General features: G+C 40.8%; 1 protein-coding gene across 1 annotated transcript; it reads right to left on the bottom strand.

The window, feature by feature from the left end:
* Positions 1-268: 268 nt before the first annotated feature.
* On the bottom strand, positions 269-23,231 carry YWHAQ (tyrosine 3-monooxygenase/tryptophan 5-monooxygenase activation protein theta). The gene is made up of 6 exons (XM_080387871.1): positions 23,081-23,231; positions 21,513-21,897; positions 5,558-5,681; positions 2,918-3,081; positions 2,431-2,526; positions 269-1,342 (listed from the first exon to the last, which is right to left on the bottom strand). Exons 2-6 carry the CDS (start codon positions 21,804-21,806, stop codon positions 1,283-1,285), a joined length of 738 nt encoding a protein of 245 aa, XP_080243997.1. The 5' UTR covers positions 21,807-21,897; positions 23,081-23,231; the 3' UTR covers positions 269-1,282.
* Between the last annotated feature and the right edge of the window lie 12 nt (positions 23,232-23,243).

Raw genomic sequence — 23,243 nt, forward strand, 5'->3', positions numbered from 1 at the left:
ACCATGGAAGAATAGCAAGAAATTGGCTATCTTTTCGTAGGTCATTATTAAGGTGAAGCCATTAGCTCAAGTAGATTTAGTTAAGAAGTCCACATGTCAGGTTAACTATAAAAAGTTATCCAGGATATTTTCATCAAACAAGTTAATTTAAGAGCAGACTTTTTAAAAGTATGCACTAAATTTGCAAGAGACACTTCTAGCGCAAGATCCTTACATTTAAGTTTAGCCCTTAAGTGATTACATGGAATTGTTACAAGTCAACAGTAAGTGGTTTATAAAATGTAATTTTATTTAATGTTACTTTGCTGTTACAGAGGGCATAACATTTTCACAAGGCTTTTTTGGGACTACAATCAATGATTAGCAACACACAATAGTGGTCCAAACTCTCTAAATAACAATCACTGGACAAACTTGACACCTTCTCACATGTGCACAAACCTGCATGGAAAAGTACTAAATTTTATACTTGGACATGTGAACTTCAATTGGTTTTCCCATTCCAGTGTATTAAGAAATGACATGCACTTTAGACTGCCAAAAAGCACTGCCTGTACTCCAGCAGTAACATGCTGCTTCTAATACATAGTAAAGTGAATACCAGAACTACAAAGGCGGGAGTGTAAGTGAACTTTTATTGGGAAGGGATATCAACTTAAACAGCAGCAACTGAAGATTAAGAGAAGCCCCTGTTTTTGAACACACAAGCTTCTGTATTACGTGATACAGGAAGCAACGCAATTTGTCATTTTCCAAACTAGAAATGCTCAACTTGATCTGGCCCAATACTTCCATATTCCTACTGACAAGAATGCACAGTAGCATGTGAAAGTCAATTATGAAAAGGAAACCCTGCAGAATAAGAAGGGAATGTGGAGAATTAAAAGCTATGTGGAACACTCTTTAGTTGCAATTAACTACATTTTCATATCTTACTGTAATACAAAACACAGTCAACTGGCAGGAACTGGTTCAGATTTGTTTTTAAATACCAGGAACACTTTAGTCCGCTACATAAGTGTTTGGAAGTTACTTATGTTTATATGAAATGAAGCTATTAATACTTTTCTACAGCAGTAACCGCACACCAGGAAGGCCAGGACAAACACAAATCAAGGAATGGAGTTTTCCCAAAGCTGCAGTGTGAAAAGACTATAAATTGATTTCCATACACATGGATGGGTTTTCTTTGCTATAGGAAATCCAAGTGGAGCTATAAGGAATGGAGACGTGTAAAAAGGTTTCTTGAGAAGGAAAGGGAGAATGACGCCCCACGTGCAGTTTAGTTTTCTGCACCTTCTGCAGCATCACATTCTTCTCCTGCACTGTCTGATGTCCATAACTAGAAAGAAAAGAAAAACACTGTCAGCTTTCAGAAGTGCAGTTTCCGGAAACGGACAACTGCTGACTGTATAGAAACGATAATGAATTAGATTTAAGGATGTCTACAAAGTACCAGTGCACTGACTGGGGCTGTACAACCCTGGCTTCCAGTACTTGCTCAGAGAGAGGTAGTTGGAAATGGTTCCCCATGCACAAGGCGCAACTAGCTATGCACCTCAGGTATCAGAGGCAGAGCAGACAGGGTTCTAAACAGGTCCAGACTTTCATGTTTAATAGTGAGCTACATCATCGATCCTAGATCATTAGCGGTAGCTTCGTGAGTAACATCAATTTCAAAAGCAGTGGTCTGAATCTTGGAAGTGAAGATGACCATTTTGGTTATTGAAGCTAAGCAGTTTGTAGTGCTAATAAAAGACATTTCTACTGAAGGAGTATTGCAAAGTAATAAATGTTACTGTAGATTAAAATGCGGTGAATATCCAGAGAGCATATTCCCTAAAAAAATTGCCTTAGTTACATATTTTAATAGAATCTAGTGGCTCCATTAGGTGCTTCTCTTAAACGGTTAATCATTATAATACATACTCAAACATCAACTGATTCTATTCTGAATACACTGAAATTTCAGATCTTTTATTTTAAATGAAAATCAGGAAAATTAATGAAGAAAGCTGCCCTGGATGTACAACAGGAAAGACGACACTGTTTCTGAGGTAGTCATCAAAAACTCTAAGTAAGAATCTCAGACAGATAACGGACTACTAATTTTTGAATCCTTGTCCTATCTTGTACATGAAGTTTGTGAGTGCACCTTTCTCCCCCTCCACTGAAAAGGCCAGCAAACAATGAAGAATGTGAGCTATCCAGGCTGTTACTCTAGATTACACAGCATGAAGTTGCTGACATCAACTTACACTACATTCAAACTAAGTTATGAAAAGGTATAGTAGGGTGAATAGCCCGAAACAGTGCTCCATTTTATGTTTTGCATTAGAGACAAATAAGGGTTTTGTTTCATCACAAATTCAGTTTAACTAAGCAAATACATGGTTAGAGAACAAGATAGCACATAAAAAGGCAACTTACTGTTAGGTTGTCTCTAAGCAACTGCATGATGAGAGTACTGTCTTTGTATGAGTCTTCGTTCAGTGTATCAAGTTCTGCAATAGCCTCATCAAATGCCTAGAATAAGTAAACCATCTTTAGTCTAGTAATTGATCATTAAACAACCAGAAGCTAAACCTACCAGTAAAGGTAGCTAAAAATAGGAATAAAAAAAAGAGCCCGCCCCACACGCAATGTAAGTTAACGACCTGCTCTATTTGAAACAGAAGAAGAATAAAGGCATAATAATAGAAGCTTGCAGTGTTGCTGAAAATTTAAATCACATTGTAAATTCAGCCTGCTTATACCCCTTTAATCCCACTAACAATATGAGCTTGAAAACCAGATACATTAAATAGGATCGTTTAGTGCATAAACTCGAGATCTTCACGTTATTTCATTATTTTAAGCATAAACTCTCTTCTACTGTCCCTGCAGGCATACAGAGGAAAAAAAAAAAGTAACTTACTGTCTTTGCCAGTGTGCAGGCAAGCTCAGGATTGTTGAGAATCTCATAATAAAATACAGAGAAGTTAAGAGCTAGACCCAAGCGAATTGGATGTGTTGGCTGCATCTCCTTCTTGCTGATATCAAATGCCTCCTGATAAGCTCCCTGTGAGTTTTCTATTGTTTCTGTTAAAAGAATGAGAAACATTAAAGGTTGGTTTTTATTTTATTTTTTTAAAAATATGACTACTGAAAGTACTCCATTAGTAGGAGACTGAACAGTCCTGTGTTTAAGCCCGCTCTTAGCAAAACCCTGCACTGACTTTAATCAAGGTAATGATTTTAAACCCATTTTAAGCACAGCTGCCACACTGACAAAACACAGGCAGCAAATTAAGCTACTACAGAGCAAAGGTATTTAGGAGACAGATAAACACACAGAGGTCAGTAAATGCAAACATCCAAAATGACTTTATTACCTCAATGGCCTTTGATACTTTAGGTATTTAAAAAAATAAAAAATTGTGCATTACTTTTTCTGCAGAACTCCTGCTTCATTCCCTGCACAGGATGGACACGCTCATGTGAGTTCCAGGAGCAGAGTAAAGAAGGCTACTCTGTATGGCCCTGCTTCTTCTTGAGGAAGTTTGCAAGGCTTGTACTGCGTGCTCCTGAAAAACTGAAAGTCTGCCTCCCAAAACTGTGTGTAGACAGGTCAAGATAAAAAACACAAGGTGGTGCCCAAAATAACTGGGAGAAATGCCACAGAGAAAAGAGGTTACCAGGCTAGAATACTTCAAGAGTGCTACATATAGTCTACTCCAAATTCTCTTCCATAGGCAACCAAAGAGCCAACATCCACCCTAAACATGCCTGCAGAATGGAAGGAGACTGGCAGAAAAAGAAAAGGCCATTGTCAGAGCTCAGAATACAGCTCTGAAGGACTTGATACTGTAATTGCTCTAGAAAGAGCTGAAAAAAAAGTTTGGTAAGTAAAATCTGTTAAGTATTCAAAAGACTCAAACACAGACTTGGGTTTTTTCACCGTTCACACTGTAGTAAGTGCTAACGGACCATTAGTTTGCTGAGAACATGTGAAAAAAAGGCAAAAAACCTAGCAAATGCAGGAAATAAATTAGCTTATAAGTACACATATTTGAAGCTGAGGAAATGAACAGATGCTTAGACAAGAAACATCAGAAAAGCTTCAAGTAAAATTTTTAATCACGAGAATTCAAGCACAAAATGTATGCATGGTGATACACACAAGCTGTAACTTCCCAGCACAACACCAAGATCTGCTAATAAATTTATCAGTGAGCACCCGTATCAGCATGTGTATCACTTTAAATGCAGTGTTTTTAGCGAAGATAAGCTGGTATTTCTCTGTCAGAAAAGCCCACAGATTTCTAACTGTTGCTTGAGACAAACTATAAATCAAATTATCTTTGTGAAAGCCAAAGACAAGTTGTCTCCGCTACACTTGGACCTGCTGCTGTCATTCGAGTCAGGAGAAGGGTTAAGAATTTCTGAATGCAACTCATTAATGCAAAGACTTTTACTCCATTTTGTATATTTTTGTCTTTCAACTTAAATGCTCTTACAATACCAGGAGATAACAAAGCCTTTATTTAAATGACAATCAGCTCTGTCCTCCTACTTGGCAATTCAATCGGTTTAAACTAGCCAACACAGTCAAATGCCTACCATGCCCAACCCAAAGGGACAGTCACTTCAGCACTCTGCTCGCTCCAACAGTCCATCTCCTTTCTGTGTCATGGCATCGCTCCAGGACTAATTTTAGTTTGTTATGTAGAAGTGTATCGCTAGTTTATGCCATACCAGGAGTTTTTAACATCACAACAGTATCTAGGCACCTTGCAAGACAGTTCTTACACTTAATTCAATATGCCCTCTGAACAGAGAATTAAAATGCTCCCCAGAAGAGCTTCCTGAGGTACCTCCAACCAACTATGCACATGTTCTAACCTCTAGGAATGTTACAAATTCTCCGGATGCTCTGTATCAAGTGACAGTACCAGCTGTGAAGTTTTCCAGGCCTTTTCTGCTGGACCCAAAAGAGCAAACTAATATTACAGGGACAGTACTATCCCGACGAACACGAACCATTTCCGAGTGCAGCTCACACTTTTTTGGATAGTGTACTGACCTAGTAATTTTGTGGCTTCTTAATAAATTTAGGTGACCACAATGAAGTCTGCTTGCCACTGAAATGGTTAAAACTTACAGATCAACAGGACTCCAACACGCAGTAAAAATGTGGCAGAGATCCGTTTACACTTCTTCATCAATTATTTTAGTAAATACAAACCAATACTAAATATGTTAGCAGAAATTGGCCTAAATTGTTTTCCAAAAGCTCTGAATAAGCATTATGGAACAACTATCCAAAATTTTAGTGCAGGTGACAGGAACACCAGCTAAAATTCCCTAGCGTACTATGCTTCAGATCTATTCAGAATTTTACTCTGTCTGTAGGAACACTGGACATTTCCAACTGAAACTTAGTTGTTTCCACTCAGCTAACTCACGTGAATTCAGAGTAAGATACCAGTATGTGTACTTCATTTACTGTTCCCTCACCCATGGCCCAAAACTGAAGTTCTTTAGCTATTAAAAACCCAAAGTACAAGGTACTTACGTTTTCTGTCATCACCACAGGCAACTTCAGCAAGGTATCGGAAGTAGTCTCCCTTCATCTTCAGGTAGAATACCTTGCTCTCTGGATTAGTTGCATTAGCTATTAAATATTTGTCCAACAGCTCCTGAAACAACAACAAGAAGACAGCAACATATTACACACACTGTTACAACTAAGTTCAAATTATTTTTCTTCTTTCCAGAAAGTTTGGATGTGCTCAAGTGTTTGCTACAATGAAAAAAGGAGTTTTAATGGCATTTTAGATAGAGGCACACTTATTTAAACAAACTGCATAAAGGCGCAGCGCTAGAGACTACATCAAGATGATCAGTCAGCCATCTGATCAAACTGCAGAAAAACAAGAAAAGGTTTACTGGCATAGAGTTTCAGGACCAAGTTTAGTTTCACAATATGCACTTCTCATTTCAAAAAATGTTGTTGCAAATGAGTAAGCTTTTACTGGAAAAGTGAAACACTATGCAGAAAGTTTTAAAGCTATTTATAGATTAGAACCTACTCCCACTTCACAGGAAATAAAAAAGCAAACCTAAAAAAACAACTGTGCTAATTTTTTGTATAAATTGCATTCATTAGACATATAATAAGGCATCTCCAGCCCACCTACCAGACAGAGCCAAGGATTCAACCCCGTCTAGTTGGTAGCCAGTTTCACCAAACCGTACCAGCTCTCTGCAAGGCTGTAAAGTAACACCCACTCCAGCACAGCACGGAGGCATCTTTCATGCCCACCCTGCCACTCACCAGCAGATGCTGAGCTGCTGCTGAATTTGTTCACAGCTCTCCTACCTGATAACCAGAAGGACAGGGAAAGGTTTACAAGCCTCCACCATGAGGAGGTAAGTCTGTCTTCCAAGGCTGCGAGGCCTTCTAACCCTTCCAACATAGCGGTATAGCAGTGAAGGCGAAGGAGAGAAGGATTTTTCTTCCAGCAAAGGGGGTACTTCAGAGAACTGACAAGGAGGACAGCAGCTTCTGGCTGACCTCCTTGTCCCCAAGCACTGGTGATTTTACCCAACTCATTATCACAACCAACCTACGCTCTCTGAAGTTGACAAAAGATGCAAATAAACTCAAGGAAACCCCACAATACTCAGAAAAACTTTACAGTACGAATTTCAGTAATAAAGATCTGCATTCAGTTATCTGGAAAATAAACAGGTCACAAAAGCAGAAAGTTCCACAAGGCTTGCCAACTGTGACTAGTTAAGTAAGATTTTTGTTACAGGAACATGTATCCAAATTCATGAAGCCACTATAAAGAAAATGTTTAAGGAACTGTAAACTTTCAGGGCAAAAACCTTTAGCATTTTAATTAGCAACAGTAGCAGTATAGTCAAAACAAGCTAATTTTAGACACAAACCTACTCCTATGCATACCACCGTACCATTATTACTTCCTTTAATAATCAACAGCAGCAGAGCAATCCAGCCGAAAGAGTTTACTCATTCCAAGTCCATTTGAAGTGTTGGCAATTATTATAAACCAACACGGGTAAGTAGGGTACTTCTAATTGGGTGAAAAAAGCATTTCTGCATCCACACAGTGTGCTTACCATGGATGTAATACCGCATACAGCTCCACAGAGAAGCTCCCTTCAGAGATCCCCCTACCAAGGCATTAAGAAACAGTATAGAGTTATAAGTGCTCTTATTACCACCCTAGAGAAAACAGCAGGAGAGTAAGACGATACTGAACCTGACATACCCTTCCATTTACCAAATCAGAAACAGATGCTTGAGCAAGCGGACCGAATGGTACACCTCACTGGTGATACAGAAAAAGCAGCAAAAATTTACATCTGTTTCAAAACAAGAGTTAAGACATAGCAGGCAGATGGGTAATACAGCCCTATAGTAATACTGTTATTTTGCATGAATCATTCCCATATTAGAACGAGTTATTCCCACCCTACAAGATTCTGCAATGAGAAAAACTTCACATTTTGGCTTGATGTTTTCCTGACGTTTTCTCTTATGACAGATGTTAGCGCCAGCCATAAAAGCAAACCAGTTTCAAAATTTCAGAGATGACAATGCAATAACCTCAAGTTTAACACAAAGTCTGATTTTACAAGAAACTGCCCAGAAAGATAAAAGTTGACACATGATACACCTATGTTTAGAAAGGTTCCTTAAATCAGTCACAATCAAAGAGTAACTACCAGCCTCTAAAGGCCACCCTAAGGTTGGTACTATGTTCAGCAGCAGAGGAGTGATTTACCCATGTACTCAGGTTAGATGTGAAAAACTGTGCCACCATCTAAGAAGCACTGACCAGACAACCAAGACAGATATGTTGTATGGGATTTTAAATCAGATATTTGACAAAGCTGTATCTTTGTTTTTTTCTTTTAAATAGCGAAATAAAAACTTTTCAAGATGTTACAACTGCATCAACAAGGGAATAAACAGGCATTTTTCTTTTATGCCTTCTAAAACCTAAAGATTTACTGCAAGCTTGGCACGCAAAAAATATTACTGGTCTTATTAAAAAATTCTGTCTTCAGAGGTAGCTCTAATAACTGATGTGGCCTGGTTATGACTTAAAAATACTAGCACCCTGGAATCTAGTGTACACTAAATAATGTTTAAAGGAGAGCTTGTCTAATTTAAGCTGAGCCTCAAATCGACATTCCCTAGAGCATTGATGTTCACTTTTTTTTTTCCCCAGATGCTGTAGGCCACACTTCCAAGAGCACAAAAGGATTTTGCCATGGTCCCAGCCCTACAATAAGCATGCAGAGCTGCAGCCTGTGTGTCAGTGCATCCTAGAAGTGATACCTCCACTATGCAGGTTTGAAAACCCATGATTCTGTGCAGATTTCTGAGAAACTTAGGAAAAAAAGTGGATCTGGGAGCAAACTGTAGTTTTCTAGAGAGCAAAGAGTGGGTTATGTACATTGCTTAATTTCCTAGGCGCTCCTCAGTTGGAGGAGCTAAGCTGCCCAGTCAGCAGCTCCCACTCTCAGTTCATCTTGAGGGCCTCTGAATCCTTACCACAGCACATGGTAAGGGAGAGATCTGTGCCTGTATCAGCTAGGGTGGAACATCCTTGTTCTCGACTTCATGTATCCGGCTTTGGTTTTTAAATAGCCTTAAATGGAACAAGATCTCATTTATGAATCATGTAGGACAGAACAGAATACAAACAGACTTTGAGTAAAGTTAATTGTTTATCTATCCAGACATTATCTTTGAAATCAATAATGTATTTGGTATACTTAGTGAGCCATTCATCTCAGGATACCATCATAATTTCTTGGAAGGCATCTTACCCTCCCTCTAACAGACAAAATGTTGGCAGAGTACTGAGAGCAGACAGCACAATAAGCTAAATGATTTACTTTACACTGTCGTGAGTCAGTCATAGCCATGAAAACTCAAGATTTCCTATATCTGGTTCTCTATTTTTCCTCACTTGGCCTTTTCTACCTTTCCACTAGGCAGCAATCAGCCAGGCATCCTCATTTTAAACATCACTTGATAGTAAGTAAATGAATACAGGCAGCCTGAGCAATGAAGCAGACTTCAGCCAACCTCAAAATTCATTATGAGAAATTTTAACTAGAGACAGGCACTGTCACAGGTACGATTCTGTGATGAAGTCACAGTATAGTAGACTGCCATCCATGTTCACAAACAGCAAGCATGCCCATCACTTTTTTTTTTTGTCAGAGAAAATTATCTATCAAAATACAAATGCTACCATCATTAAGAACTGCAACTGTTCTTACCACCTTTTAAACCAAGGCTTGAACAACCAGCAATTACATGCTTTACAACATCAAACATGCCTCAAATGCTGCCATGAAAAGCCACATGTTTGAGCTGCTGGCTTGCCCTGTTGGTGGGTGATTCTCAGAACCACGAACAGTACAAAGACAAAGGAATCAAAACTGTGTCCTCAAGCCAGACCCGTTGTGTCCTAGTGCAGCTGCATTACAATAGGTTTGCACTGGGACAGTTTGTGTTGGTATCTGCTACTTCCCCTGCACTGATACATTATTCTCAAGTTCTGTGCTGGTCGTGCTGATCCTCCTGTAGCGTGACAGGATTTCCCACCCCACCTCTCATTAGTGTTGCTCATCCATCTCTATTTCTACCTTCACAGTGTGCTAATAACATTAATCATATTCTCATACATTATATTCTTTTCCCCTCCTACAGAAGGCCGGCTTATTTATTTATCTGTTAAAGAGATGCCAGCAACAATAGGCTACCGGTCCCTGGAATGGATCTGCAGCTGCCTGAAGAAGCCATGGGGAGCAGGCTAGGAGCAGCAGTCCACTTCTTCCCCCTTTAAAGCTGAAATTTCTTTTTTTTTTTTTTTTTTTTTTTTTTAATTTTCTCTCTATTGGCAGATTTATTCCTTTACATGCCAAGAGAAAGCAACATTTCAATTGCCTTTTTGGATCCTTCTCCAGCTCTACTTTTGTTCTTCCCCAACTGACTAACTGTCATTTCTTAGTCTCTTCTCCCCTTCTGCTTAAGCAAGAACAAGGGTTGAACATGCAGTTGTAGTATCAGACCACTGCAATTAACCTGAGCTAGGAATACTAAATTTAATTCAGCTGCTCTCATCACTTCCCTATTATTTCAGCTTTATGAAAAGCAAGCCCTGAAGGAATATGCCAGCCGTATCTTTACTTGAAGTACCTAATACAGACAACGAAGCTCCCTGAAGACACAGCTCCTTCATAATTACGTGTTGAGTATGCATCCAGCCAGCCTCTCCTTACATACACTATGCACACATCCCCTGCAATTCATGCACCAGTTCCACTCCACATATGCTTTCAGTCACCTGTTTTCAGGACAGCTCCTTCTTTTAAAAGCTGACATCAAAACAGGAAGTCCCACCAACCTCCTCCCTATTCCAAATAAGCTTATTTTAAAAGGCAAGCCTGACTGAGACATCAAGTTCAACCACAGTGTACACTAAATACTTTCTGTACAATGTTACTGTGGTAGGCAGAAAAATACTGCCACTACCTTATCTGTGCTCTTCTCTTCCCACATATTCAGCAATAAAGAATCCTGACAGTGAAGATAAATTAAAAAAATTAATCTTGTATACCAAATTGACCTTCAAACTGCCTTCAGCACTTGAACCATTTAGAATTGCACTTCAATAACAAAAGCAAATACAAGTGTAAGTCTCTGCATATATTCCAACACCATTAGTTAATAGATGTATTCTTCAACTTACCCATTCAATACCAGAGGATGAACATGAACCAGGTCAGCTCTAGAGATTATCTACTGATCATAAGTAGTTTAAGGTCAATTTTCAAAGCAAGCTAAAGATATCATGTGCCTAGGTATACTGACAGAAGTTCTCAATGTGATAAACTCAAGTAACTCAAAATATTTACAGTGCCACCATCACTCATATGTCAACACCTAGGACATGTCTGGGTCACATCACTAGCACAAAGTTATTTAACATTATGCTGTTATAAGACTGATCTACATCGCCATTTGCATTCTCACCAACTTAGTCCAGTTTGTTACTTTTGCTCCACCAGAAAGAAAAAGTCAATGTAAAAGCAACCATCAGAGCAGCAATGTTCTCCAAAAGTTTGTCCTCATAAATATGAACTGGTTAAGTTGCCACATGATCTTTACAAGGAGTGTGCCGATGTTCAGAATTGCTAGCATAGAGTTTTGTGAATAAAGTCTATGTAATAAAGTTTGTTTTTCAACTCAAGTGTATTTTAGCAGTATTCTTGAGCCTAACACACATATATCGTACTTCAAGTTGTTTAGAACACCTTATTCATCTTTTGGGCACATGATTTTAAATGCTATTCTTTAAAAACAAAGATCATAACCATTTGTGGGAAGTAATTTGTATTTGCAGGTTTTCGTAATTTAAGCCAAAGTCCTTTGCTGGGCTTTAACTCATATGACACACAATGCATCTAAAGAAAAGAAAATTCAGTAGTACTACTTCTTTTTTGATACAAGAACAAATTATTCAATATCAATGCATATAATATATATAAAAATTTATATTCCTCCTCACCCCATGATGGAAAAAGCTCAATTATTTGAAAAAAAACCACCCCCAAACAAATGACCAGCTTGAACTTCAAATTAACTGCTCAGAAGCTCTCTGCTGTCCAAGTGCTCATCAGACCTGCCAGCAGAGGAGGTGCTACCATTCCACAGGGTACTGATTTTCATAGGTCTTACGGAGACTAGATTGAGTTTTTACTGCTGTTCCCTAGGTGTTCCTTCCCTTCCTGAGCCAACACTGAATGTTCCCCGTATCCAGCTTTTAAGTGCTTTTGGTTTGTTGTTGTTATTAGTTTTTTGTTTCGTTGGTTGGTTTTGTTGTTTTTTGGATTTTTTTTAAGTATTGAAGATAGCCACCAGAACAGATGTTACATGGGTGACAGCAAGTAACTGATTAGTTAACATTATACTTGCCTGTAACAGTGTACTTATTGGCCAACCCCCATAGAAGCAAATGGTCACACGCTATGGAAGAAACTGTTTTGAAATAAACATATTTTGAGATAAGGTTCCTTAAAAATAATGCACATGCACAGAGTGCATGCCAACACCACTTTTTTTGGCAAGTTAACTCACCACTCTGAACATGGATTCAACATCACAGTTCCGCCTAGAAGACAAGCAGCTTGCATCCAACAGGCACAGTATGCAAAGTGTGTGACATTACATAAACTCAGCCATGCTGCAATATGGAAAATACTTGGAAAAATTCTTCAGTCTCAAGTATTTCTGTAGGTCCATCCAGCTCCAATAAGAGAAAAACCACCTACAAGCAGTATACAGGGAAATGGTTTCCACCCTAACTGCACTCAAAAAGTAAAGCTAAGAAGTTGGTAAGGCAGCTCAGACCAATGTATTCCCTTAATGTAACTGTTAAACACAAATTTGAACACATTAAATGTTCCATAGAGTTTGACAGCACAGATGATGGGTGTAGGCTCAGCCCTTTCAATAAGGCTTCTACTCACAAATGACTACCTGTTTTAATCGTCTAGTAAATTGGTATTAAGACTTCTTGACTATTTCAAGTATAATCAGTCATTCCAAAGTCCACAGTATGACTCACTGCAACCTAGGTGTGTTTTAACATTCAGCGGTTGTTTTCTTGACAGGAAAGGGAAAGTCCCCTGCTACAACAGTAAGATCTCTTTACTTTCAGAAGTGTAATTCAGCAGAAGTTCTTCATCCTTCTGAATTCAAGCTCTGTGCATCAACTCCTTCTGGGAGAACATTAAATAGTTTTCATACAGACTTCTTAAGAGCATTAGTACTTCAGTTTATATATTGAGGAAAATAACATGTACGCCTTTCCAGTAATGGCATGGCCTTATGATGACCTGACAAAGCACCATCTAAAGCAGAGACAAACGTACCTGGCATGGAAACAGCGAGGGTGACCTAATTCATCTTTTCCATTTGGTTCCGAGTCTTTGTCTACATAGTTTTAAAAACTGGCAGTCAATATTTAGGATTGGCCCTGAAAGAAGTATCTGGAATCCCACTTAAGAGATGCATTGGAAGCCTGAGCTGCAGCATGTCTGCCCACACTATTCCCACCTGGGGTTGAGATTAATTTCATCTAGAACTTACATTCAACGCTTACATTTCTCCTAAAACAAGTTAGAAAGGTCTGTGGTCCCCAAAGAACTGTGGAAGCCAGGAACTAGAAGTGTGTGGAAATGCAAGTTCTCCTCTCAATAGCTTCTCATCAGACAAAACCAACAATCCAGCGGAAGTCAAGGAATTATTCAAGTTTTTATGGAAGAACCTAGCCTAAAGTTTTCCAGTTTTCCCGTGCCAAGTGTAGAAGTGAGTCTTCAAAAAAATACCAATCCCTTTTTCAATAATTATAAACTTTTGCTGAAGTAATTGCCAAACACCACAGGCAAAAACTTTCAGGAAAATTTTCTTGGGATCAGACAGATTTATCTCAAATTGATTCTAACACTCTTCCATGGTTGCATTTTCTGTATTTCTAATTCCTCAATATACTTCAAATGTTACTTTCCTCTTAGTAAACATGCATTACTGACATAAAATTCTTCCCTTCAGAATCCTGACTACCTAAAAATTTCTTCCAGCATCCTCCATTTGTGGTCTTCCATAATACTATAGAATCAAACAAAAAAGTCTAAATTTGCATTTAAAAATACTTCTATACTCTGCAGCTACAGAAGCCCTGAAGGTACAATTAAATGATTGACTGATATATATCTAGACTAACAATCCTCAAAATGAACAGCAGCATGCAGGAGTTACGTGGGCTTAGGGTATGTTGCCCTTGCTCAAATAAAAGGCTGGCTTTAAAAATCAGTTATGTAATAAATCAGCTCTGCAGGACCTAAAAGTTCTACTTGCTTCAGTTCTGCCCTGTTTGGGAGCCCCAGATCAGAAGCTTATGACCACTGAAATCCAGAAAGATCATGAAACATGATCACTAAGTGCAGCTGGAAGAGCCTTTTGCATTGCCCAACTTCACCTTGAAGGAAACACAGCAATGTGTTACTTTATCCAGTGTATTAGGAATGTGCCAGTAATTTGTTATTCCCCAAATGAGACAACCTGCAACAATGAAGTCTAACCTTTAAGTCACAAAAACTAAAGACAACATTTCAGATAACCTTGTTATAATAATTTCACATAGAAGGTGAACCTTGACTTTCCTGCTAAGGCCCTGCTACCTACTTTGATTTAAACCAGCTTCTGCTTACAAGAATTTTGCAAAATGTATTCAACTTCAGAACAGAACTTCCTGAAGAAGTTTTATCCAGGAAATATGAGGCTGTCAGTCTGATAAGAGTGTATGTAGTGTATTTTCAAAATTTATTATCAAAGCAAATGGAAAGTTTTCTGTTTCCAGAGCCTATATCCAACTGTTTCAGCGGATGGATCACATAAATTAAAGGACAGATTAAAGATTGCTAGGGCAAGGAATAAACCTTTATCAGTGTTTGAAACTGGTAAATCAAACCCTCGATTCTTTTAACAAATAAAAAGAAAGGCACAAGCAAAATCACAGCTCATTCAGGACATCCACTTTCACAGGTCTTCATATTTGATATTCTGGTGCATGCACAGAACCACACCACGTGAAACCTGGTGCTTAAATTATTTTTACTGCTGCTTGTGTCTAAGCACCCAGTTTACATTTGGATGTACAGAATCGATTAGCCAATTACAAGCTTACAATTCAGCTGTACACTCAGCTGGAGCATTCTGATGTTGGTTCCGGCATCCTGGGAAGCAGAAAGGATGAGGAGGAACCTGTAAACATCAGGCCAATGAACTAAGTAGAGCTATATAGAATAAGTGCCACAAATGAAGTGTGCAAGAACAGTCTTACTTACCTTACCTAATTAGTCTGTGATAAAATTAGCTCCAAGTGTATGGTCAAATATAAAAGCACTTGAACACAAACAGCACGTTTGTGTTTACAAAAGGTGAAAAAACACCAAGTAACTGGGCACTAGGCCCATCACTCTCAAAGATAAAAAGCATAAAACTAAAAAAGGTAAGATCTACACGAATCAGAAAACACTGATTAATCAAGCACACACCTTCACCTACCCAACTAACAAAGAAAGCACATCCATGCAGTTTCACCAGCCCTCCTCTCATCACCACTTTCCTCACTACCTGCCCCTGAAAATCAGGTAACCCTCATCACTGAAAACAAAATATGAAGCTTCTGTGCCCAGGCAGACCTGGTACAATCTACTGCTTTAATCATGTGCTCAACAACTGCCATTTGTGCCACCAAAGAAATCAACCGCTAATAACCTGCAAGCTCGAGTATGCTCTTTCCTCATAAAGTTCTATCTTTCCAATACATACTTTCTTAAGGCCACCAAGCCAGTAAATGTCCTCCAGGAAATTTAGTAATTCTAGATGTACGAGCAGACTGAGGTACAGTATAGACAAAGCTTTAACAGCCGTGACTACAACCAGGCTAGTTAATCTACAGCTTAACTCCATAAAAAAATGGATTTGACACTGGAGAGAGATGAGGCTTTGGCTGCCCCATTCTCAACAGCTGGTCACCTGCATCGGTATTACCATTTCCTATTTTCAGTTGCTCCACATTCTGCTTCTCATAAGATGTTAACATTTAGGACAGGTCTTTCAGAACTGTTAGGAGCTATCACTTTGTATAAGTGCAAATCTCTGGTGGACATTTCTTAAATTTTTAGGAATAGAGAAGCCATTGATCTACACCAGTAGCTTCTGAAAGAGGAAATGACACTGCACACAGAAATAATATAATGGCCAAGTTTTCAGCAACCTCAGACAGAACTTTGCTGCAGTTTATCTGTTTATTTTGTATCCCTTGCTAGCTTGCTTGTATGTTTTAGAAATTTAGTATCCAGTGGCAAGTCGAGGGGGCAGCAAGCAATGACTGTATGGGATGGAGGCCTCAGCTACCCTCAAAATCCCCTTAACGATTTTTAGTTGGGCTTTAACAGTTTTCAGCCACTTCAAGAACCTCAGTGCATTCTAGGCTTTGTTTCTGCAAGTGTCAGTCCTTTCTTAGAAATGGATTCAATTTTCCTTGTACAAAAGCGTAGTAGTCCAGCAGCAGATTGTAATGAAGGGCAAAAACTAATGTAAGAGAAGGTACAACCAGGAGTAAGTCAAGTTCAGATCATGAATTTAAATTTAAGTTTCAAGCATATTAAACTAGAGAAGATTAATGCATTAAGTTCCACAATTCTTATCATAAATGTGTTGATGTTTACTAGAAGTTGTGTCGAGAACACAAAGAAGAATCGACTCCCCACATACTACGTTTCATCAAAAAGGCAACTGTCATTCCAAATTAAAACACTTATTTAACATTCATCCCACAATTCTGAATCTGCCAAGAAGTAATGTCCCCAGCCTAAGGTCTGGCTTTAAATCATGAAATAGCTAGTCCTTTTAGTCATTTACTTAAAAAGGACGACTCAATAGTATTTGCTTTCATTTACAAAAGGTAAAAAAAGTAATAGTTGAAACACTGTCCCAACCACTACTGGGACAATTCAAGTCCCAAAACTAGTATTAACTGAAGTGATAATATGCCTGACCTTCAAAATAAAACTGCATTCTACATAGTTCCCAGTGTCAGAAAACCATAATATCTTTTTACTCAGATGCTAGTTTCACCTCTACAACACTACGCATTTCTGTATAAACTCTGGCCATTCATTGAAAATAGAAAAGCAGAGAAAATGGCTTCAAAGACATGAAACCAAGTCTTAGTATATTGTTCATACAGCAACATCAAGCTGACACTTACTGAACCTGCTAAATTTCTGCGTGTACAATTAAAAAAATAAGATAAATAAATCAAGATTTCACTTTTCTGTAAGCCAAAGGTAACAGCAGGGAAAAAACCAGGGCTATGGTCAAAGATCATCCATCATCTGAAATCAGATATTTCAGCTGATACCAGGACTCTATTTGCTGCTGCAAGAAAATAACAACTTCATTTCCAATGAAGCTATGAACTTGTGCTTTTGAAAAAAGCTGCTTTGAACATTACCTTCTACTATGGGGATTTAGAATTATCTTTTTTATGGGATTAACTTTAGAACTAGATCTACAAAATGGATAAAAATCAGAAGTGGACATAGATTTTTACCCTTGTTTTTATTAGCATTTATTGTTTCTTAATTATGCAAAGCTGAAGTAGTAACATGGCAACCTTGGGGGAGAGGAAGGAAGGAAGGAAAGGGGAGCTGGCAAGAACAACATATTAATACATGCTTTCAACAATTAACACTGCAGTCTCACAGATCAAACATTTACAAGCATCCTCTCCACCTTAAGACAGTAAAAATTTAAATAAGATGCACCTTACAGCTCAAGACTATTTCATTGCAGGCACTGCCGCAGGGTACAGAAAAGAATCAACAGCACAAGTAATGTTTCTGCTGGTCCATGTGTAGAAGTTCATAATGCCCTTGCTCGTTTCTAGAAAAAACCTGGCTGACAGGGGCCTGACACAGTGCAATGCAAAACTGCTTACAGAGGATTTCATAAAAATAGATGTTTGGAAACAAATGAAAAGCTTCATATATGTAACTTTTCTGTGAAAAACCTTAAAAGCATATTAAAATAAACTTTATGTTTCAGCTAGACATGTGAGGAGTAAGTAGCCATTAAGATACAGTTGTTTCCCTAATGATTTTAGCCATTGCATTTTCACCGAGTTTTAAACTGTGGGCAAGTAGTTGCCAAATTTCATCTCACTTGCTCTGTGAAAAGCTCCAACAGCACCAGGACCTAGAAACTGAACATATGCAAAGCACTTCCAAATATACATGGAAAAAACCCCAAGCTGCCGGTAGAGAGTGAAGTGCTTCCAGGCAAGGGCTGGTGTTCTTCCTGCCTTTACACTAGTTCCCTCTAAAGAATGAAAGAGCTTGAATGCAACACAAGTTATCTCCATGCAAAGAAACTGAGGCTCTCTGAAAACCCAGCAGTTTTGATCTGCTCCCACAGATCAGTTCCAATTCAGAAGCTACCTTTTTTGAAAATCTCATGTCGCTACACAGCAGGGTGTATATACAACAAAGCATTAGCCCAATATCGTACCTTCCAACCAACCAAAAATTCCACCTTCAAAGCTTCACAAATCGTTTCACTATTTATGTGAAAGTTGCTGCTGCACTTGTCTCTTCCTACACTGTCTAGTAATCCCTGTCTCGAAATCACTCAGAGGATACAAAGAAACATGAGCTTTGTGCTCAGAGAGTATATGAAACAACACAGTTCAACTTTACCTTGAAAAAAAAGTTAAGTTGCCAACCTGTTTCTTTATTCAAGGACAAGAGTTTCAAGAACAGTGTCAACTATGATTCATAAAGGATGAGTCAACCTTAATTCTGTACATTACCAAAGAACTAGTCAATCAATACAGGGACTTCAATAAAACCTCCTAGCATACCTTTCAAATAAAACATTGTGCAAGTTGCTTGACAAAGTCATACCATTTCTTCATTAAAATGCCACTCTCACCTGAAATACCAGTCATAAAATTAACAGTTAAAAAGGGTTCAGATCACATCTACTCCTACTTGCAAGATAGTTGAAATGTCTTCACTGCTTGGCATGAGATGGAGTATCTTACTGTGACCACTGATAGAGGTTGTACATTAATTAATTAGTAAAAGTTTTATTTTTATTTACATTATCTATATCTAGATATCAATGTAATCTTGGATGTTTGTATTCTAGTAGTGATTAAATTTATGTTCCTTATCCATCTGTGCCCTAAAACAATGCCTTACTTAACTGGCTTGAGGCACTCTTTACAGGAAAAGTAATTGCAGATTCAGTGTTGCTGCCTATTAAATCAAAAATTAGCAGTATTTTGTAATGCTAGCACAAGTGTTTCTAAATGGAGGGTTTCTACAACAGCAGATATACTTATTTTTGAAAAGCTGTACCATACCAGTAACAAAAAAAAACTTTTGAAAAAACTGTTAGTAGTATGACTAACAGCAGTCACACTCCACCCAACACATCCACCCTTGCTAAATCCAAATACTCCAGATGACAAGCAACCTTTCCATACTACTTGCCAGCAGTTGTTTCAGTTTAGCTGCCTTCCTAGAATTAAAAAGCATCCCCCAGATTCAGCTACAGAGACCTAAAAAAGCTACAGGCAGTTACTATAGTATTAGTAAAGAAGAGATTATCATTCAAAGAAGGAGGAGTCAAAACCACTTTGCTGGTCCTTTGTAGTGCCTGCACATTGTGAGTTCCAACCTCTTGGATGCTGACTCATGGATCATAGGAGTGGTAGATTGAGGAGGAAAGGGAGAGGAGCAGAACAGAACATAACTGCACATGGCCTTCAAACAAAAAGAGTAAAAATCAGAAGGCTTGCAGTAGATAGCTGACATTTCCTCCTACCAAAGGGAGGCATGTCTTTGCCAGCAGGGCAGAACAGGAAAAGCATGCAAAGCTATAGGTTTTGGTCTTCTCTATTTCCTGCAGCCTTCCAGGCAAAAAGGGAAGGACATATTTGCCAACCAGGCCATCGCCAAGAACAGAGAAAGACTAGAATGCAGGCAAAACTTTGGCTGGCACAGGAAGAGCTTGCTTTCCCTGCAGAGGTTTGCGTTAACACGGCTACCAGACTACCTGCTGTCCACCATTTGATACAACTGGAATAATTTCAGTATAGACACTGCGTGAAATGGCTCACTACCTTTACCATTCAGAGGTATCTGAATCTATCTGAATCTCCCTATGGAAGCATGAGCTCCTGACAAGATGGCACAGCAACCAGTATGAGATTTTATGCATAACCTCTTCTTAGGGACTAGATGTGGTAGAAGGACAGAGGGAGATTAAAGAAGTCTTAAGAGTAAGCTTTATGTTGAGGTCCCAAGAAGTTAGTTCTGTAGTGGGGCACTGAGTACAGCAGATCGAGAGGAATGCCAACAGCATGAATGCTGGCACCCTACCACACTGATTCCAGTGGAACTCTTGTCACAGCAAACAGGAATTGGCGCCCTACACAAGTCACATCATTTTCACAAAGGTGAAAGTTTTACAACTACACCTGTAATTGAAGAAACAGCTTCTTTGGAAGGCATGGACTCTTAAATGTGTTAAGGAATTAATTGATTCATTAAGCTAATAAATTTCCAAATTATTTTCAAGCAAAGGTAACTAATTTTGACTGATTTAGGAAAAAAAAGCAACAACCCACCCTAGGTGGCAGCATGCAAGGAAGCATAAAGGTATTTTGAGCACAATCCAAAGAAGTACTGCCTTGTACATGAGCCAGAACACTTAATCAGGAAGAGAATTCCACCACTTCCAAACCAGTTAGCTCTAAATTTATGTCTCCTAAACCAGGTGAGGATACATTTACCTCAAAATTGTTTATGTCCTTACAGACTTGCTTCTTCCTGTTCTCATGTTAGCAATACTAGGCACCAAAAATCCCCCCAAACCAACCAAAAAACCTAGAAGGAGCAAATAAACCACTAAAGACTACCTGCCACACAATTACTATTGCATCACAAACATGCAGCTTACTGCAACCACAACTCCCTGATCACACAGAATAGGGTCCAGCAGCCTCCACACTGCTAACACTCATCTCTTCAGCTCCCAGTACAGTGCAGTACAGTTTCGCTATTGATAGCATCTGGAATCCTGCTGCTTGTACAGGAATGTGTTCCTGGGCTTTGATGCATGCCTGGGGTGTCATACCAGTCTTTACGCCCTAGTTTGACATGATTCCACAATTACTGCAAATTCATCTTAAAACATTCTTCAAGCTGAGAAGTCAGCTTGAATCTGACAAAGTCAATTTCTATGTCTTTATTTCCCATCTTTGATCAAAAAACCTCAAAATGTCTCTTAAAGACTCCTTGAGAGTATTTTTCTTCACAAGAAGTAAACAAAATGCACACCCAATTACTTTAAAGGTTTTAAACAGGTTATTAGCTCTGATCTGAAGAAATAAAGAGGTTTTCTCATTTTCTTTTCAGCTTATCTTATGAACAGATAAGCTTACTAAGCACAGCACAAACAGGCATGAGGCTAAATTCTCTGCATCTCTGCAGTTACCTAGAACAACACTGTATATGCATCACTCCATCCAAAAACTTACTCCACACACACTCAATTTTGAGGGTGCATCTTCAACACTTCTACACATATGGGGCCCACAGCATGGCGCTGATATCTCCCTCCTCACAGTAACCCACGTTAACGGTTACAGAAGTTACTGCACTGACTTCCCTTATCCCAGTGTAATACTTCACATCATATTCCCCAACCAAGTTCCCAGTCTTATTCCCCAGCACAGCAACACACATGAATAGCATAATTCTTTCTCTTAAAAGAAAAAAAAAAAGAAAAAAAAGGGAAAAAAAGAAAAAGAAAAAAGAAAGTCTCCACTCACCAGCACAGTGGTGCAGATGGACCTGAGCTCAGACTCCACCTTCTCCCGATAGTCCTTAATAAGCTGCATCTTCTTGTCACTGGTGTCTGTCTTCTGCTCAATGCTAGAGATGACCCTCCAGGCAGAGCGCCGCCCCCCCACTACGTTCTTGTAGGCCACTGAGAGCAGGTTGCGCTCCTCGTTGGACAGCTCGGCACCCTGCTCAGTTACTGCCTTCATGCAGGTGGCCATATCATCGTAGCGCTCAGCTTGCTCAGCCAGCTTGGCTTTCTGGATCAACTCGGTCTTATCCATGGTGGCTGGCAGTGGGGCAAGAGAAGTATAGTAGCAAAAGCAGGAGAAGCTGGGGATGTCACACTATCAACAAGAGAATGCACCTCAAAACCTGCCAGAAAGAAGACAGCAACGGATGAAACACTACAGAACGTAATCTTACACCACCCCTCACAACCCACCAAAAAGCAAGGATCCCAGGGAGCCTTGCCTCCCCTTCCCCACCTCCAGGTGCTTCTCATGGAGAGGGACTGCAGCGCTGCACCCTTCCACGAAGAACCAAGGGGAGAGGTGCCTGTCTCAAGGCTCCACCGCTAGGGAAACCACGGCCGAGAAACCCAGCCGGGGAAGGCAGCTCAGTGCCAGCCAAGGGTCAGCAGCCTGAAGACCAAGCACTACAAATTGCTATTTTTCCACCAAAGCGGACTTTTTGCCCTCACCCTGCTCTTTTTTCCTCGCCTTACGTGAACCTATTAATATGGCGTCTAACAGGGACCTGGAGAGGGATAGCCGGTTACCGCCAAGCCGGGTGGGCCTTGCCCAAAGCTCTTCCCCCGTGTGCCACCAGCCCTGCAGGTGAGGGCCGAGGAAAGGCGGATGGCGAAGCCGAGACCAGCTGGGGGGGGGGGAATATAAAAGGAGACGAGCTCGCTGGCGGGGAGGCAAGGAAGGGGTTAAAACCCAACGGGCTAGCAGAGCAGGCCCGGGATCCGCCTCCCTCAGGCACCCGCGCTCGGCGGGGCGAGCGAGGCCTGGGGAGCTCGGAGCGGCCGGGGCGGGGCAGCCCTCGGGCCAGCCCGGCGGCCAGGGCCGCTTCGCCTCCTGGCGGCGGGGCGCGACGGGGCCGGGGCCCGGGCCTCCCCGGCGGCCGCGGCGGGAGTGGCCGCACCTCCGGCCCCGGGACAGCGGCCCACGGCGGGGCGGGGGTAGGAGGGGGGGGGGGGGGGGCGCGGCGGCCCCGCTCTGCTGGTGGGGGAGCGCGGAGGCACGGCGGTGGGTGGGGTCTCGGCCCCGGCGAGGGCGGGGGCCAGGGGCGGCCGCGTCCCCTGGGACAGCGGGGGGCGCGGGGGCGGCGGGCAGGGTGGGCGGCCGGCGCTGCCCCCGCGGCAGCAGGGCGGGAAGGGGAAGCCGGCGGCCCCGCCGGGTGCGAAATGGCGGCGCTAGCTGGCTGCGCCTCCCGCTCCCCGGGGCCGCCGAGCGCTCCACGCCGCGATCACAAAATGGAGGACGCCGCGGCGGCAGGAGGCGGCGGAGCAGGACCAGCGCCCGCTGCCGGGCCGCGGCACCGCGCTCACCTGAGTCCGCTGCACTAGGCCGGGCCGCGGGCGCCACCCGATCGGCTGCCTCGCTCGGGGCTGTGGCGGAGAGAAAGAGCCGCTCCCGTCTCCGGCGAGAGCCAGCGCTAAAGGGCGTTGGCACAGGCAAGCCTACCCGCTGCTCAGCCCGCGCCCACGCGGC

The sequence above is a fragment of the Falco punctatus genome (assembly GCF_963210335.1).
Source record: "Falco punctatus genome assembly, chromosome: 5".
Lineage (NCBI taxonomy): Eukaryota > Metazoa > Chordata > Aves > Falconiformes > Falconidae > Falco > Falco punctatus.